Source organism: Poecilia reticulata, linkage group LG19 (assembly GCF_000633615.1).
Source record: "Poecilia reticulata strain Guanapo linkage group LG19, Guppy_female_1.0+MT, whole genome shotgun sequence".
NCBI lineage: Eukaryota > Metazoa > Chordata > Actinopteri > Cyprinodontiformes > Poeciliidae > Poecilia > Poecilia reticulata.
The window spans coordinates 22947463-22965521 of NC_024349.1; the positions used below are offsets into that span (position 1 = coordinate 22947463).

Consider the following 18059-nt stretch of genomic DNA (forward strand, 5'->3'; position numbering starts at 1 on the left):
GACCCAGGACACGCTGGAGGGATTATGTCTCTCGGCTGGCCTGGGAACGCCTTGGGATTCCCCCGGAGGAGCTGGAAGAAGTGGCTGGGGAGAGGGAAGTCTGGGCCTCCCTTCTGAAGCTGCTGGCCCCGCGACCCGACCCCGGATAAGCGGAAGAAAATGGATGGATGGATGGATGGAAAAAGCAAAAAATAAAATCACTAATGCTCCCCTAATATTGGTTAAAGTGATTGCACAATAATTGCTCTGAATGGTGAGAATAACTAATGCGTAACACCAAGCTTCACTCACAGCCTTTACAGCCCGGCCTGTTGAACTTTAATGGTCGTTTCTTTGGGGATTTATGCCTGAATCAAGGTGTGTTTTTGACAAGGGCTTAGGGACAGGCAAAGACAAAACCTTTGTTTTTTACAGCTCTATTAACAACGTGTTAAAGGGGGTTGACATGTTGTCCCCTGGGAGCTTAGCAGGACAGCACAATGCGTGCTGAAATGTCCTGAGCAGTAAACTCTGAAACACCGACGCCGAGGTTTCATTTCTACTTGACATTCCTGCAGCGGCTTCAAGAGGTTTCAGCTCATTCAGTGTCTTTATTATAAAATCGATCTGTTAAAGAGACCTGGTGGCTTCATGGTTTGGATTCTTACCACAAAACTGCATCCTTTGACTGGCTGGTGGCATTCAAACATAGCAAATCGTGTAAATGTGTATCTTCACCATCATGACATAACCAAAAAACTTCCATGCATAATAAACCCAAATAACAAAAAGGTTTATCAGACTAGAATGATTAAAGCAGCTGCTCAGAATTACATCAAACAATAAATTATATTCTTTAACTTTGTGGCTCATAGTTAAAATGTTTAACTGAGACTCAAAACGTTTTACTGACAGGAAATAAAAAGAAAACTGCATGGCTAAAATGTTTGCCAGACTAAGTTTTTTGGCTGAAAGGTAAATTTTCTACTAGTTAGTTAAGAAGTTTAGTTAACAGCTGAAGCCTTTGGGTCCTACATAGTTTAATAAATAGTGATGTTTTGGGAAAAAATATGAGTAGGAGTAAAAGTTCTAGCAGGTAAACAGCTTAAAGCTTTTAGGTGAAACATTTACTAACAAACTAAACCTACATTTTAGGATAACACATTTAATTTTTGAATAACAGTTGCACTTTTTAGTTCAAAACAAAACTTTTGCTGGAATGTTACCTTTTTAACAATTAATTTGTTGTCCAATGGTTAAACTTTTGGCAAAAACTGAAAGTTTTTGGATTACAAAGTGCCCAGAAAAAAGGTTCAACCTTTTGAGAAGAACCTCTGACTTTTGGGCTAACAGTTGAATTTTGGGGGGCTAGCAGTCACTGCTGCATAGCAACTAAATTAAAACTTTTGGCAACAACTAGAAATATTTAAACATCATCTTGAAGCCAATATTTGAACTTTGTGTCTAAATCCTGCGTGCTTCCTGGTCGGCTGATTTGTTCTGGTCCCACTAAGACAGATGAGGGTAATCACTCAGATGGGCAGCGTGTTTTATTGCAGCAGACCAGACTGGAGCTGAGTGATGCACACAGCTCCCCTCTGCTTATTAACACTATTCATCTCACTTTTTAAAGGGCCGTACGCCCAGCCAGCAGGTCGGAGCTGAAGGTGGGCTTGGAGATTTGACACCTGTGGCTGTTTTGTAAATGAAGCACAAACTGCTGGATGTTTAAAAACTGCCTGTTTGTTATATGTCTGGTGTAATAGAGGAAAATACATCAGATCAAACATTTGGAGCTAAAGTAGACAATGTAGGTGTCTTAAAGCTAGAAAAAGCCAGAACATTTTTAAAAAATCAAACAAAATATTTCTTTTAAGAATTTTGTTTTTTTTTTTATTCTCTGTATATTAGAACCATCCTAAAATTATGGTCCAACTCTCAACATGTTGGGTTATGGATTCAGATTCCTCCTTCAAATTTTATTTTTGTATCTTGGTTTTACATGGTTTTACATCGTCAGCTGTAAAGTTAAATACTGCATATTTACTCCTTCCTTGGAAAAATACAGTCCAAATGCACCGACATGTTCAAAATGACGGCTTTTTTTTTTTTAGATTTACCCACAATGCAAAAGATCTGTGAAAAAGTCTTGTTTTTTCTGAGTCAACAGCGCCGGGTATCTTTTCTAACATTCCAGTTTTCTCCACTAGAATAGATCAGATGTGTCTGATGTACGGCCACACACACACACACACACACACACACACACACACACACACACACACACACACACACACACACACACACTCCGCTATAAGCCTGGGATTCACTGTGATTGATTTCAGAACTAGATCTGTGTTCACTTCAGGCCAAAAACAACAAAACAACCTTTATTTAATGATTTATTTTTTACTCCGATGAAACTCACAAGAGTCATTTCTCTCAAGCTTTCTGTCACCATCAACAGGAATCCTTCTGTTGAAGGTGCTGAAATGGGCGATCATGTCCACTCACAGACGGCACTCCGTTTTTTTTCTCATTAATTACCAAAAAAATCATTACTCATTTTCTATCACTACTAAAAACTCACTTATCCTGCAGTTCATCCATCTGTGTGACTGTGGAGGCCGGGAGCATCGACATTGTTCTCCCAGAGGGGCCCGAGGTCTTCACAGCTTTTTGGGAAACGCCTGTTCACCGTCTGCCTTTAGCCCCTTCGTTCATCACAGCTGTGACTCACGTCCGCTGTGACGTCACGCGTATTAGTGGCAAGACGCGGCTCGTTTATGGTCCGGCTGGTCATCCGCCCCGTGACCAGAGCCGACGACATCTCGCTCGCTGAGAACATTATGGCGCTTCAGAGGGAGATCGGTTTACTAATTGCACGCTGACTTCCCACGTTTGGGATCATCCTCTGAGGTCGAGCTGCTTCCAGCCACTCAGTCCCTGTGTTTTTACTCAGGCTCTGCTTTTCTAAAATGGAAATGATTAAAAAGAACAAACTTTTCTCTTCTGCGAACCAAACGGAAATAAATGAATTAGCACCTCGTTCTAAGCCAGATAAGAAATGTTTGTAGAAGCTGCTCTGGTTCTAGTAAAAGTCTCTCTCCTGAATTCAAGCACACAGCTTAAAAAAACCTTATTAGTCATCACGAATCTAATGACATTCACGGCTCATCTAAAGATGAAACGATGTTTGGAGGACTGCAGCTACTGACTCCACGGTCATCCACGGTCCCCTCATTCCTGGACCAAGCTGAAACTCGGTGGGATTCTGAGTGACCCATCCTGTTCCAAGCCTGGTTGTTGAAGCGCAGCAGGGATGACCCATTACTTTGGGCAATGTAGTGCATAGTGTTTGACCACTCTTCTGAGAAACACATTAGGTGGTCGAACATGAACTGTATCATTCTATGTTGATGGATTCTTTCCATAATCCATAAAATTACGCAAATTACAAAAATGAATTTGCTAAATGAAAATGCACCAATTTCAAAAAGATGACTTTTTCCCCTTTTTTTTTGCTATGATGAGATGGTTTTTCATCCGTATCAAAATAGATGTATTTTTGCAAAGCTGCAACAGAAACTTATTTTTGTGTCACACATACAGCCGGAAGTTACTACTGGCAAAAACGACGAGAAAGATGGGGAGGATGATTGATTGTTTATTATTTTTATTATTATTGTTCCGTTGTTGTTTGTGACGTTGTGCAGCTGGCTCCGTCAGGGCTCTCTCAGTTCATAAAAAGTTGTGTCATTCCAACGTATTGAATCCATAAGTCCTCTGTAAAATGGCCGACTACAGTTTCGCCCTTACACGTAGCCGCTCCCAAGTAGGCGGGGCTTGTTGCTCCAACGCCTGATTGGCTGATAACAGTTGAGCTCTAGCGTCATGACTGAATTAAGTGAATAAAATGCACAACAGTTTCAGAAAGAGAATCGGATTTATTTATTTTCATTTGAGTCCTTTTCATAATTTGGAAGGATCCATAGAAAGTAGATCAAACCAAGAACAAGGCCAAGTCTCAAACTTTAAAACCATCAGAGGAAGCCCTGATTAACTCACAGGACAAACGGCATAAAACAAAACACTAACTTGACATTTATACAGTAAGAAATGAGCAGTTAAAGTAGATCTTCCTATTCCTTCGAGAGTTTGTGTCGTCATTGGTGACAGATGTGAAGTGGGTCTGGCGCTAAGCGCTGCCCGCTCCGCTCTCCAGCACCGTCTCCACCATTTTGGGAACAAACACTTCCAGGAAGTGAAAGAAGTCATGAAAAACCCCCGACTTGTCACTTCCTGGTTCCACATTCAGCAGCAGCCTGGTGTTTTCTGTCCCGCCCACCGTCTGGGGGCAGACCTTGAACTCCAAGGGGTCCTTTAGGTCCGGCTCTTTGTCGGCGATGGACGCTGTGACCTGTGACTCCAGCTCCATGCAGCTGCCCTCCGGCCTGCTGTCCGGACCTTTCACCAGCTCCCGTCTCACCTTCCGCCTGCCCACCCACACAGCGTGTTTCTGGACACAGACCCAGGGCGGGAAGTTGGTCTTCGTCGTTCTCGCCGGTCTCGGCTTTTTGCCAGGAGGCGTTGCTGAGTCGTCGCTGCCGGACGGCAGAGGCCTCTTGGCGCCGGCGCGCTGAGGGCTGCCGTCACTGTGAGACTCCACGCTCTGGGTGCTGTCGTTAAGTGTGGTCTCCATCTCCTCTGGCCCGGTTGCCGTGGAAGCCTCCAGCTCACACCTGAGGACGTTCTTCAGAACCACCTCCACGGCGGAGCAGACCTTCCTGGACCACAGCAGCCTGAAGCCGTCTCCTGCCGAGAGCAGCTCCCCGCGGAGCCCCTCTGGGAGGGCAGCGGTCCTGAAGGGGATGGTGATGACGAGCCGCTCCGGGTGGGCCTGCTGGGCGGCGCCTAGCGGGGCCAGCAGGCGGCCCAGGCCCCACGACTTGCCCTTGGTGCTCTTGTTCTGGTAGCGCGGGCTGCGGCAGAACATGTCGGCCTCCTGGCACGCCTTCTGGAAGCTACACAGCGAGCGCTCGTTCACGTTCCCCGCCACGTTGTGGGAGAGCTCGAAGGGGTCTAACAGGTTCAGGGGGCCCAGCTTAGGCTCGGGGGCCGGCCCCTCCGGCGGTGCTTTGTCGTCTTTAGCCTGCGACAGGAAGTCAGTGATTGGAAGCGCGCTGCCCTGCCTGAGGGAAATGACGCTGCTGCGGAAATCAAACGGTGTGTAAAAGGAGAAGAAGCCGGCGAGCAGAGAACCTGGGAGGAGGACATGGCAAACCGCAGAGAGCAACGACAGGAAATGAAACCCTGATTTATTTTTGAACAAGTAAAATGTCAGAGAAAAAAAATTAAATAAATGAGAAGAAAATATATATCATAATATTAATCAAAGAAAAAAACACCTTCCATATCCAATGTGAAGAAGAAGCAGCTTGTTGCATCCTAGCATCAACTGACTCAGTCAAACACGTCTCACTGACAACTCATGTCTTTTACGTATTTTTTCCTTTGAATTATTGTTTTCAAACCTCGGACAGAATTTGTATAAAGTTTCTGTGTCTACAAAATACTTTAACAACATATAGAAATTATTTATTTGAAAAATAAGGAAAGTACGAAAAAAAATGATCATTTGAGAGCAAATCAAGTCAAAATCGAGAAAAACTGAGAAACCAAGATACAAAAATAAAACAAAATTTCAAGACGGAATCTGAAACCATAGTATTGATCTTATAATACTGATCTGAAACTGATACCAGCTTGATCAGCCAAACTCCACCACAAAACTAAAACGTCATTGAAGGAAAATGATTACTGGCTTTTAATTCTCTAACCAAAAATCTGAAAAGTGTGGTGTTCTCTTTCCATTTTCAGATGTAGTTTTTTTATTACCCAGTTTTATTAGTGGAAAAACAATCAACTGTCTCTTAACTTCCTGTAAGACTTGGTGTGAAGACAAAAAAAAAGCAGAAAATCTTTGAAGAGGGAAATGAACTGTTTGGTTCATGAGGACTTACACAGATCCTGAGTGTTCTGGCTGGGCTGCACTGCGATGGGCTGACTGGGGAAGGTGCAGTTCCAGCCATCGATCACACACTCCTCCTCCTCACCTGCAAAACACGTAGATATGAACATGACCGAGGTTCCCAATACTCAGCTCAGATCCTGAGGAGACCTCAGGTTGGAGTTCAAATTAGAGGCGGCAGCTGAACGGTGTTCTAAAAAAACTTGTTTATGTTTATGGTGGAAAACAATATCTGATCACTGGTGGCTTCAACCTGAAGGTGAATACAACAGATTTAACAGTTTAGAGCTGGATTTATATCCCACATTAACATTTATTCATTAAGATCAAGAAGAAACATTGGATTCAATATTTATGTAACACTAAACGGTTTTTATGTGTACGTATTGAAGTGTCTGTCTGTGTGCCATTCTGGCGCAGAGTTATCAAATCAATTTTTATTTCAGTACATTTATGCCTCTGTTTAAAATTAAGTGCTTCAAGTCAATTCAGTGCTGGTCTTCTGTATCGGCTCAGATGATATTGGACCCCAGAAATGCATTGTCCCCTGATTCTCCCAGCTGAGCAGCAGCTCTGTGCAGCTCCTCCAGAGTCACCAGGTCTCCCCTCAGCTCTGACTGACGCTCTGGGTTTAGAACACGTATCGCCTGGGCAACGAGCCTCTCTTCTGTTAATCGGCAGAATGAATTTCACAGCAGCAAACGATTTACATGATTGTACAGTTGAGAGTCTGATCTTGTATTTCTCATGATTCATGTGTTTTAATGTTTTCATTTTGACCAAATGAAACAGGCGACGTGGTTTTATGAGAGACTAATGTTCTCATGTTAATCAGTGTTTCTTCTCCCTGTAATAACATAAAAGCACTCTGAGCTTTGCGCACATGCAGACCCAGTGTTGGTGAACCGAGGCAGCACCCACAGGCCATGTCTCTGAGCTGGTCCACCGTGGGCAGCACCGGCGGCCGGCAGTTCTGCAGGAAGAAGACGACCAGCAGCGTCAGGGCGTAGTTGTTGAGGAGCGGCCCGGCGCCGCTGGGGTTACCTGCAGGTCACAAGCTGCCATCAGGAAACAACCAGACACTTTATACCATCAGATCAGAGCTGAAACGATACGTCGCGACCAATCGATTAGTAGAATAATCTTCAGCTAATTTAGTAATCGATTAAATCGATTAATCGTTGGGGAAAAAAAACTTTTAAAAAAAAAAGGCCATTTGATGAGACAACACAGAGCAGTAATTAAGCCAAAACTGCTCAATCCTCTTTAAACATCAGGATATTATGTTCTGTGGAAATGAGGACACTGTAAGAGCAGCTGGTTTTTTTCCTCTCAACATCATGGATCTGACTGAAGCTGCTGCTGCCGCTGCAATATGAGATGACTCACAGCGCAGCGTCTCCCTAAAAGGAGCATCCAGCCGTTTTTACCCAGCATGCTGTGCGTAAACTAATAAAAGCCGTGTGAGCGAGCAGCCAGCTGCTTTATGGGTGGAAATCTGTGAACTGATGCTGAGCTTCATCAACTCTCACTATTTATTCACATTTTTCTCTCTCACATCACCTCCACTAAGCTGCACAATGAAGCTTATGAAGAAACTGAAGCTGAAATATATCATTTTTAATTATGTCACTGTGGACAGTGACACTGATCACTGCATGTTCATAGCTATGATTGGTTAAAGTCTTGGTTTTTCCTGGGTTATTCTAGAAGATCCTAACCAAAATCCCTCAGAAGGATAACACTTGGAATTCCAACAGGAAGATGATCCCAAACACACACTGGAACCAGTCTACAAAGATAAAACAAGTTGAAATAAACTGAACTGGTTCTGTTGATGAGAACGGTCAAATATGGAGCCAGGATTATTCCAGGACCTCGTGGCAGCAGGAAGAGTCGAGGTCCAGGTGCAACTCGGTGCAGTATTTATTAGAGCTGCTGCAGCTCTGTTGCAGTTTTCAGGCCGATCTTTAAAAAGCCTGATCAGCTGATTCCTATTTTCACTGATTTCTTTTTTGTTCATTTGCCAGTACTTACCCAAAATTAAGGAACTCAGTTGATTTATCGCTCATCTTCAGTGTTTATATCTGAGGCTGTGTGTATATTTCTGACCGTGTGCTGATTAAAAATGCATCTCATATTAAAACTCCTTAAGCAAAAATATTAAAATATTGCTTAAAATTTTAAGCAATATTTAAGCAATTAACATTAAGTTAATCAGACTTGATACTAATCATTAAGTCTGATGTCGCTTTACCTTTTCACACTTTACAATGAAAAAACTTTCATATTTCTACAGTTTTCAACTTCTGACCGGAACAGCAGCCATAATGTGAAAATAAATAAATAAAAAAATAAAAACAACAACAGTCCAATCAAACTAATCAAACTGGAGTTCAACAATCGGTTTTGATGTTGGGAAAACTTCATTGTGACACACGATAATTTCCTATGATTATTGGTTTTTTTGTAAATTGCCAGCGCTGATCAAAGCGATTGCTTTCAGACGGCCATTTTGGGTCAAAGCTGCAGCTTTACATGTCATCACGCTCGCCCGACTTCTGTGATGAAAGGCCCGGCGGCGCCAGCCTCCAGTTCAAAGAGAGCTGGCACAGAGCGAGGGTAATTAGCGTGCTCTTCAGGTGAAGAACGGCTTTAATAAGATTTCATTTAAGTTTACTGACCCAACACAAAAGGAGCTGTAATTTTGATTTCTTTATTCTTTACCGAGGCTTAAGTAAAAAAAAAAAAAAAAAAAGAAAGAAAAAGAAGGTAAAATAAATTAATAAGAAACAACGTGAAAGATAAATGAGTTTAGAGGTATTGTTAGGGAGGAATGTGTGGTTCTACTGACACCTGCTGGCTGAAGACTGAAATAACCTAAATGAACATGTAACACTTCAGATTTACAAATGGAAAATCTAAAGATGCCATCACCATCTACAGTAATTCTTTTGAATTGATATGCGTTACAACATTTCATTTCCCTCTGGCATCAATAGTGTTTTGGAATTGAACTGGAATCCTACCAGCTATCTGCTTCTGCTTGGCCCAGTATCGGACGGTGAACACCAGAGGCCTCAGCCTCTCCTCCAGCCCAGACAGCAGCTGCAGGAAGCGGGTGTTCCTCACACCAAGTCTGACCCACAGAGAGCAGAGGAGAAAACATACAGAAAAATGCATTCATTAAAAAACCCCCCCCACCACCATATTTCTCACCAACCTGTTGTTCAGTGTGATGTCTCCGTGCAGGTTGAGCTCCCGGTGATGGTACTTGATGACAGGGAGGCGAGCGGTGCTGACCACGTGGACTTTGTGCACGCTGGGGACGCAGCGCTTCAGGATGGTGGCCACGAGCTCCAAGACCTCGGCTGCAGACGCCGTGGACAGATCGATGTCGGACAGGATGGAGTCCTCTGAGCGTCCGTCGTCCGACACGCCTTCGCCTGCCTGGAGGGAGGAGGAAGAGAGCAAAACTTCACCTCGACCCGTCCAAGATGACATCTGGGCAGGTCGAGATGAGGGTAAGAGCATCAGACCTGCTCTGTGAAGGTCTTAGCCCGCGCTTGGAACGTCTGGGTGTTTTCCAGGTCCAGGAACAGGTCCAAGTCGCACGAGTGAATGCCGAAAGTGTTGACGGATGAACCAAAGAGCAAAATCTGACTGTCTGTAACCCGCAGGAATGTTGAAACTAGATATTAAACATCATGAAAAGTGAACGTCTCACATGCTAAGGTCATGCAGGAGACAGTCACCTGGAAAGAATTCAACAAAGACCTCCTGCAGGAGTTGGACCACCAACCCTCTGGCCTTCTTTTCATTCTCTCCCAGCTGGAGTCGCTCCACCAGCAGCTTCATCTGGGCATCCACCTGGGAGGAAGCACAGGGTAGACCAAACCTACGTCAGCAACAATCAATCATGCACATTTTTACTACATAAAAACAGCTTACAGTCTTTGAATAGAATCCAATGGAATTAGATAAACATTAGAACACTGGCAGATTTTATTCACCTTGAGATTTTCTACATTTCATCGCATTACAACACAGCTTTACTTTAGATGGACAGACAGAAGAGACAAGCTAACGCAGGATTAGGCTATGAAACAATCCAGTCTAATCCAGCACTGTTCAACTGAAAATGGAAGGAGTCTGGTTGGTACGCCGAAAAACATTTCAACACTTTATTATTACACAGAAAACGACAACAGCAATCGGTTGGCTCAAATATGTAGCAATCCTAAACATTTCCCTCCTAAACTGTAAAGCTAATGGGAATTAGCTCAATGTTTTCCTGGTTGAAAAAAACTGCAGTTTTTTGATTGTTGTCTTGTAACATACATATATTTATTTTTTAATAACTAATTATTATTTCTATTTCTTTCAGCTTGCAGTGGTGCGTATACTTCCACTAATGGCGGAGATCATTTTTAGCTTAGCTTTGAAAACACTTGGCTTCCCATGAATTCATGTTTTCAGATAAATTGTGTAGTGATAATTTACTTGCTTGTCTTGTGAACTTGTGATCGGTGTTGAAGTTTTGGTTATCGACTGAGTTTATATTCATGCTCTTATTTTGAATTTGATTAAGTCTATTTAGGCAGCAGTTCTGTTTCCTCTTTCTTCCCCCATAACTTTATTTAAAACATACAGGAAAGAAACAAAACACAGACAGGATTATTGAACATGTAAATTATAATGTCAAAACTAAATTAGTGCTCAAGGGTTGTAGTCTTTCAAGAGCAGACGTAATTTGAATTGAAGTTTAGCATTAGCTTTGAGTAAATACTGCATTGGTGTAGCGCTTTAGCACAACTAACATATTAGCTAGCACTGCCCACCACTCTCAACTTGCCATCCTATGAACTGTATTGTTTTATTTGAGAGATTGAAATTGTTCAACACAGAAAAATGCATTATGATCATTTTTTCGGCCATATTGTCCGACTCTACTGCTGACCTAGCAAGACATGGTGGGTAAACCGACAGGCTAGGCAGGGCGAGCATTAATCAGGGATGTGATAACTCTGGAGGAGCTGCAGAGGTCAGGTGAAAATAAAATTAAACTTCTTAAAACGTAAAAAAAAAAATTAAAAAAATTAAACTACAAAAAAGAAAAGCCGTGGTTGATGACAGAAAGTGTAGCATTATGCCATTTTCCAGCAGGGACAGAAAAGTAAGACATCAACATCATACGAAGCATGTGCTCCAGCAAAACGAGTCTGGTATGAAGTGGAGGTTTACCGAAGAAAGCTGACACAGCTCAGGGTTGAGCCGGTCAAAGATCTGCTGGAGGCTCTGAGGATCGTTCTTCTTCTTGGGAATCAGTTTGAACTCCTTCTTTTCCCGAGGTTTAACCCGCAGCTTCAGGCCTTGGAGCTGATGCTCGACGCAGGCCAGAGCCGCCTGGATGCTCTCTGTCTCACTGAACTGAACGATGGCATAAACCCCCTGGCAAAGGAACAGTTCAGCATCTCATCAGTCGCTCTGAAGAAATTCTAATAAAGTCACCAAAACAAAAGCTGCACACTGCGACCGGCCAAAGCGGACCGACCTTGTCTTTATCCACGATGACATCAGAAACGGCCCCAAACTGCTCAAAGTACTCGGTCAGGTCGGTCGAGGAGATCTGTGGTTTGATGCCACTGACAAACACGCTGTGCTCCTCGTGGCTCTTCCTGGTGGAGCGGACCCCGCTCAGTGTCTGGTGCTTCCGCCCCTTCACATGCTGCTCCACACTCGGCACTGGATAGTCGTTAAAAAAAAGAAAAAAGAAAATCAACTATTAGACAGACCAGACAACTACATTTGAGTAACACAACATGTCTGATACTGAAATTCATTAGCTGTGTTTGGTATAATGTGAACTACAGGACTACGTTTTAATCCCATTTTTATTTTTTCAATTTTGTAGAAATACATCTTTTTTTAATTCATTACTGTTACATGAAGAAATAAAGGTGATAAACAATTCTCACAAATCTTTAAATATTCTGGTTTTTCCTAAAGCACTTTAAAAACCAGTTAGATGTAGTGAACCTGGCGGTCACACTTCCTCCTCCATGCCCAGTGGAGGAACCACTATTTTTCAATGTGCTAAAACCCAGCAAGATGAAACAAACATTTCAAACAGATTTATTTTCCACATTTTCCCCCCATTTCTCAACTCAGTGCTTGAACTTCATATCAGTAAGATTGCTACAGTGTCAAATCAATGTATTGTATATCTAACAAATCAGAACAAGAGAGAGAACAAACGTTACAGTTGTAGCCTCTGTCCTGGGTACACTTCCTCTCGGTGTTTTGGTTATCCCTATTGTTTGTGCATCTTTTTCCAACAGTTTCTCCTTCCACCCAACTTTCCATCAATATGTTTGGATCCAACACAATTTGTCCTACCTCCTATGTGTAAACGGCATTGTCTGCTGCACAACAACAGTATGTTCCTTGATTGTTTGGACCATAACGTGATAATTTAAATCGTGGCTTCGACTCGTGGGCTTAAATGTTATCTGTAAACTGCTGCCGCAACATTACAGTTGAGATATCCATTAGACTGCCAGTTCAGATAAATACATATATTTCCAATAATAAAATTTAAAACAATGCTTATAGAACGCTTAAGACCTGAAGCAGAACTTTTTAACCAAACAGGCGCGTACCCCGGTTAGCTTATGTTACTCACAGTTCGGTAAGTTGACGTTACACAGTTTGCAGCAGAACCCTCTGGTTGTCGTTTGTATATCACTGTCTGAAGACATGGCGGTCAGTATTTCTCTAAAAATTGATGGTAAAAGCTAAACACTTCAGTCTCTTTAGTAGTTTGAGGGCAGCTACCCTTACTGCGCCATGCTCAAATCTCCCTCCAGCGTCAGGTCTTCGTTTGTGTTCAGTCCGCCAGCAAAATCTGTTCGGGTGTGACAATGTTTTCCTGACAAGGTTCCTACCACGCAGAAGTGATTTCTAGTTAGGCTGGTTGTAGCAGTATATAACGATAAACCATCAGAACTATTCGAACCTGTGGTTTAAATGTGTTTTATTACAACCAAGCAGTCAGTGTTTAATAACTATCATTTTACTACCAGAGATTTCATCAAGCAATCTGAATTAAGTTTACAAAAAGCAGTGTTGCATAGTTTAAATTATTTATTATGGAGAATCAAAATCAAAGCTGTTGGTACAAATGTATTTTTTTTTTCATGGATTTAAGAGTCTGCACACTAATAATAAAACACCAGACCATAGTGTCATTATGCTGACATATTCCAAATGTGGCCAGATTAAGTCTGTTTGGAGCCTAATGCTAGAGGTACAAAATTCTGGAAACACACAGCTAAGATTAATCAGAATAACACCACTGTAATATTTAACATCTCATGATTTTCTAATATTGTTTTGACCTAAATTATATTTTCTACAAAAGCTTTTAAAACCGTCATGTCTGATGCAATTTGAGAACCATTTAGCAGTAAATAAAAAAAGACCATTGCACAATTGTACTGTAGTAAAAAAAATTTAATACATCTTTTTCCACAGCGAAAATATATTTGTAGAACCATAAAACAAATTATGAAATGGTTAAAAACACGGATTACTGAAGAATTGGCAGTGCTTAATTTTCAGTCGATAAAACTATCTTCTACAATGCCCTCACACCTAAAATTTGGCATTACAAAAACATTTGGGGAAACCGTAATTAAGACGAGAAGTATTTACAAAACAGTCATTTCTTTGCTGATCTCCCCCGTCGATTTTTTTGCTGTGCTCCAATATCTTCCTCCACCACCTCTGCAACCTTCGCTCCTCGCCTTCCTCTCTTGGCGGGCTTGACGACGTCATCCGAGAGTCTCTTCTCTTCAGCGCTGCTGGCCTCCTTTGTTCCCTCTTTGCTACTAGCGTTAGCCTGGTCTGGAACTTTTGTCTTCCTGCCTCTAACGGCCTTCACCGGCGTAACTTTTGGAATTTCATGGATTTCCAGGTCCGTTTTGAACTTCACCGCCTTCTTGGTCATCTTTGGGTCTTGAACATCAGCCTTTGAGATTTTGGAGGGATTTGTCTCATCATTGGCCCCATCGTCTGCTTTGGGCTTTGCCGCAGCCCGTCTTCCTCTTTTTGCTGGCACGACTGGTTCTGGAGCAGGTTCTTGTTTGGGTTCCCCCAGAGGAAGAGCTGTACCCTGGCGGCCTCTCTTAGTTGGAGTGGTTCGTGAAACGTTGCGTTTCACCGGTGTTGCCCGACTAGGTTTATGGACCTGAGAAGATGGCACAGAGATTTCTTCGTGTTCAGGATTCTCAGCAGGGATAGTCTCCTGAGGTATTTGTTTTCCTTTTCTGCCTCGTTTTGGTTTCTCTGTAGCGTCAGCTAGGAGTACTGAGGACTTCACAGGGGTTTCTATGAAAGCATCTGCTTTAGCTTTCCGTCCTCCTTTCCTGGGCTTTGCAGCAACTGAACTTTGTTCAACACTAGGTTCCTTTTCTGGGACTATGATGTCTTCCTTTGTTTTTAGAGGCTCTGGCTCAGGTTTTCTTGTTCTCCGTGATTTCTTAGGTGGCTCCTGATGTTCAGAGGTCTCCTGTGAAGTCACCTTGTCATCCTCAATCTGTTTGTCCTCTTTCTGTAGAACACTTCTTCCTCTTTTAGCCCTTATTGGAGGCTTAGTCTCCATGGGGACACAAGCATCTTCTGCCACCTCAGTTGCCTCCTCAACATCAGATTTGGCTTTTCTTCCTCTCCTGGGTTTACCAACAGAAGTAATGGGTTGAGAAGTTTCAGCATCTGCAGCAGGACATTCATCTTTCTCAGGTTCAGTGGATGCTACTTTAGCTTTTCTCCCTCTGAGTGGCTTGGTCATCACTTGTACTGAACTAACAGGGTCCGTCGTCTTTTCAATGGACTTCTCCGATACTTGAGGGGTCACGGTTTCATTGGAAATCTCAGTTATTGCTTGTGCTTCAACTGCTGGATGATCAACAGTGTTTTGAGACTTTGCATTTCTGGTTCTTGTGTTCTGTTTAACAGCAGGAGATGCTGTTGCTTCCATCTTTTTTCCTCTCCTTCCTCTGACTGAAGGAAGAACAGGCTTATTGGAGGAGGTCTCCTCGGCTTCCTGTGTTTTCTCAGCTTCTTTAGCTCTTTTGCCTCTCACAGATTTCTTCTGAGTCGAGCTAGTTTCTGCAACTTCCGCATCTGCGTTCTCCTCTTCAGGTAGCTTAACACGCTCAGCATCTGATGAGTTAACACTCTTATCTTCCTCTGCATCTGAAAATAAGATTAAAGTCAGTTTAACGGCATCAATATTCTTAAACTAAACAGTTGTAGACAGTTAATGTCATACGCGATTAAACAGGAAATTATGCATTGAAGAATGACTCACTCTTAGGACGTTTCTGTGCCAGTTCTTCAGGTTGTTTTAATTTTCTTCCTCGTTTGGGCTTCAGCACTGCTTTCTCTTCAAGTGCTGGACCTCTATGCACATCACTGGTTGGCACTGAATCAATCTCAGGTTCTGGGGTCGCTACCTCTTCAGCAGCAGGATTCTGCTCTAGCTCTATTGCCTCATCTTGGGCTCTTTTGATATGTCTTCGTCTTTTCATAGCATCTTTTGGAGAGTCTGGGAGACTTCCTTCAACATCTCTGCTTTCAGGGACTTCTGCATTCCTGCCTCTTGTGGTGTGTCTAACAGCAGGTGGTGTTTTGGTCTCAGGTTTCTTTCCTCTCCTTCCTCTAGCTGGTACAGACACCATGGCATTTTGAGAAGATTCCAGCAGTTCTTTTGTTTCCTCTTGTTTGGGTTCCACAGCTTTTGCCCTCCTACCATGAACAGACTTTCTTACAAGAGAAGCGCTGGTAGAAGTTGTATTGCCCTCTATGACACTTTGAGGTTGCTTTTCCATGGGATCTGATGGCTACAAATGTGAAAGGCAAGAGATACTTGTTAAAACAGAGCAATAAGACAAATTCATTTGACAAAACACTCTATAAATATTTTTCATAATTCATTACAATTGTTCATGCTCCAGATATTACCTTATCTGGCCACAGCTCTGTCAGGTAGGTCACTGGCTCCTCCATGAGCTCCTGAAGTCCCTCAAAGTCTTCCACTGGAGGATTTCCTCTCAGTCTTGGGGATTTCATCAGCCTTTTGATGCCAAAGTTGTTTTCTACGGGTTCACCCGTCTGTTTGGGAGTTCTCAGTAGTCTCTTCATACCAACCACATCCACAACTGGAGCAGTCTTCTCTTTGGGCGTCTTCATCATTCTCTCAACAGTGGTAAGACCCAGCATCTGGGACTGGTGGATTGGTGTCTGGAAAAGCTCCTCAACACCATCCAAGCTGACATCAGAGCTTTGTCTGGTTTTTGGAGACTTCAACAGTTTTCCCTGAAGGTCTTCAAGAGGTTCCACCTTCTGCTTCGGCGTTTCAAAGATGCGTTTGACCCCAGTGAGACACTCTGGTTGTTCGGTTTTCTGTTTAGGAGTTACCAAAAGATTTCCTCGGATGTCCTCTAAAGGTTCGGCTTTCTGTCTTGGCGTCTTCATAATCCTCTTGATTCCAGTGAGACAGTCCTGTTGCACAGGTTTTTGTTTTGGAGTTTTCAAGAGTTTTCCTCTCAAATCCTCAATGGGCTCAGCCTTCTGTCTTGGTGTTTTCATGATCCTCTTCACTCCAGTGAGACAGACGGGTAATTCTGGCTTCTGTTTGGGAGTTTTAACAGAGCCTGCCTTTGGATCTGCGTGTTTAGACTCTGAACAAACGTCCGAGGCAGGAGCATCACCGACAAAACTTCCTTCTTCATCACCACTGAGAAGGCGCTGGACTGCCTCGCTGTTATACCTTTGACTCTTTACTGTAGACGCTACGCTCAGCGGAGACACCATCATTTCATCTGAAAGGCAAATTAAATGTTTGAACACCTTCAGCCCTGAACAGCTTGTTTTGGCAAAACTAATTACGATTTCAGTCTGCTTCAATAGCGTCACCTGAAAGGAAAAATTACCTGGCTCCTCCGGAGTGTTCAGTACCGACGGTTCCACCATAGAAGAAGTTGCTATTGGAGTCTTCTTGGCACTGCTCTCACTGACCAAAGACCTTGTCTTCTCATTTACAGGAGTTTTGAACATCTGAGAGAGTCCTGAAATTCAAAGATACAGGCAGTTGCAAAACTGAAATCCACAACATGTGATCTGTGAAGACATAGAAAGCTACAGCTACCTGTTAAATCTTCATCCATTTTCATGTCCTTTTTGAACAGTGCAAGATTCATGACCACTTTTGGTGCAGCTCCAGTTGGATGTACAATGGTTCTTTTGTGAGCTCTCCCAACAAGGATGGTGGCAGGGGAATCTGCATGTCCAGTGCTCGTATGGCCTTTTAGTTTCCTGGCAGGGGTCTGACAGATTGAAAGGAAAAAAACCCAGACACTTCAGCAGTAGTTGTGGTTTTAGGGTTTTATAACAGTTTGAACAGATCAATCTAAAGAACAAACCTGTGGTCTGGACACAACCTTCTTCAGGGGTTTCTGTATGATCTTCTTTTCAGGTGGAGCAACAACTGAAGTCTTAGTTTGTCCAAATTTTACAATATTTGCCCAGGAACTTTGAGCTGGAGAATCAATAAAACAGATAATGAACAAATATGACTGCTTTGAGTAGCTCAAAGTTCTTTCCATAGTACCCACAAGGAAGAAAGCTACTTTTATACTTCAGCATTTAACACACCTTTCATTGATGCCCGTGAAATGCCACTTCGTTTCTGAAAGACTTTTACTGCACTCCTGGCAACACCTGAATTCCTCCGTGATGCACTCTTCATGCTCTTCCTCCTGAGAGGGATTTTTGGGGTACCAGCAAGCAAAGGCGTCTGTTGAGCAACTGCTGTTGCTGGAGAGGGGGTCCTGATACGTGACACAGAGAAGCGACCTTGGACGGACGGGGTTTGGATACCTGAATTCAAGGGTGTTTTCACTGGTGTTGTGCTGGTCAAGGCCTTGGGAGAACCGGACCTGGATTTAGGAGACTTCTGAGCTGGACTTGCAGCCTTGGGAGAAGC

At 43.0% G+C, this 18059-nt stretch overlaps 2 protein-coding genes across 4 annotated transcripts in view; both read right to left on the reverse strand.

The window, feature by feature from the left end:
• Positions 1-3906: 3906 nt before the first annotated feature.
• On the reverse strand, positions 3907-12949 carry tut1 (terminal uridylyl transferase 1, U6 snRNA-specific). Of its 2 annotated transcripts, none has more exons than XM_008437854.1 (10): positions 12696-12949; positions 11565-11755; positions 11255-11461; positions 9766-9880; positions 9550-9677; positions 9234-9460; positions 9040-9149; positions 6932-7054; positions 6003-6095; positions 3907-5241 (listed from the first exon to the last, which is right to left on the reverse strand). In XM_008437854.1, the coding sequence occupies exons 1-10, from the start codon at positions 12769-12771 to the stop codon at positions 4178-4180; spliced, it is 2334 nt and encodes a 777-aa protein (XP_008436076.1). In that variant the 5' UTR covers positions 12772-12949; the 3' UTR covers positions 3907-4177. The 2 variants fall into 2 exon arrangements, with proteins under 2 accessions (XP_008436076.1, XP_008436075.1); XM_008437853.1 differs by having other exon boundaries at positions 6902-7054.
• A 194-nt stretch (positions 12950-13143) lies between these two features.
• Positions 13144-18059, reverse strand: part of mki67 (marker of proliferation Ki-67) — a 10147-nt gene continuing 5231 nt past the window's right edge. For both annotated transcript variants that reach the window (XM_008438035.2, XM_017310874.1), the window contains exons 10-16: positions 17729-18047; positions 17497-17612; positions 17223-17400; positions 17008-17142; positions 16037-16896; positions 15384-15915; positions 13144-15268 (exon numbers count right to left, since the gene is read on the reverse strand). In XM_008438035.2, the coding sequence (XP_008436257.1) occupies positions 13734-15268; positions 15384-15915; positions 16037-16896; positions 17008-17142; positions 17223-17400; positions 17497-17612; positions 17729-18047 (3675 nt within the window). In that variant the 3' untranslated portion in view covers positions 13144-13733. The remainder of the gene's footprint in view (positions 15269-15383; positions 15916-16036; positions 16897-17007; positions 17143-17222; positions 17401-17496; positions 17613-17728; positions 18048-18059) is intronic.

Bases quoted from the DNA above. Each gene is read 5' to 3' on its own strand.
- tut1 (XM_008437853.1), bottom strand. From the start codon at position 12,771: ATGTCTTCAGACAGTGATATACAAACGACAACCAGAGGGTTCTGCTGC. The intron at 9,461-9,549 runs GTCTGATGCTCT...TCCTCCCTCCAG, and splicing joins CTAAGACCTTCACAGAGCAG to GCAGGCGAAGGCGTGTCGGA. The intron at 7,055-9,039 runs GTAGGATTCCAG...TGTGACCTGCAG, and splicing joins CAAGCAGAAGCAGATAGCTG to GTAACCCCAGCGGCGCCGGG.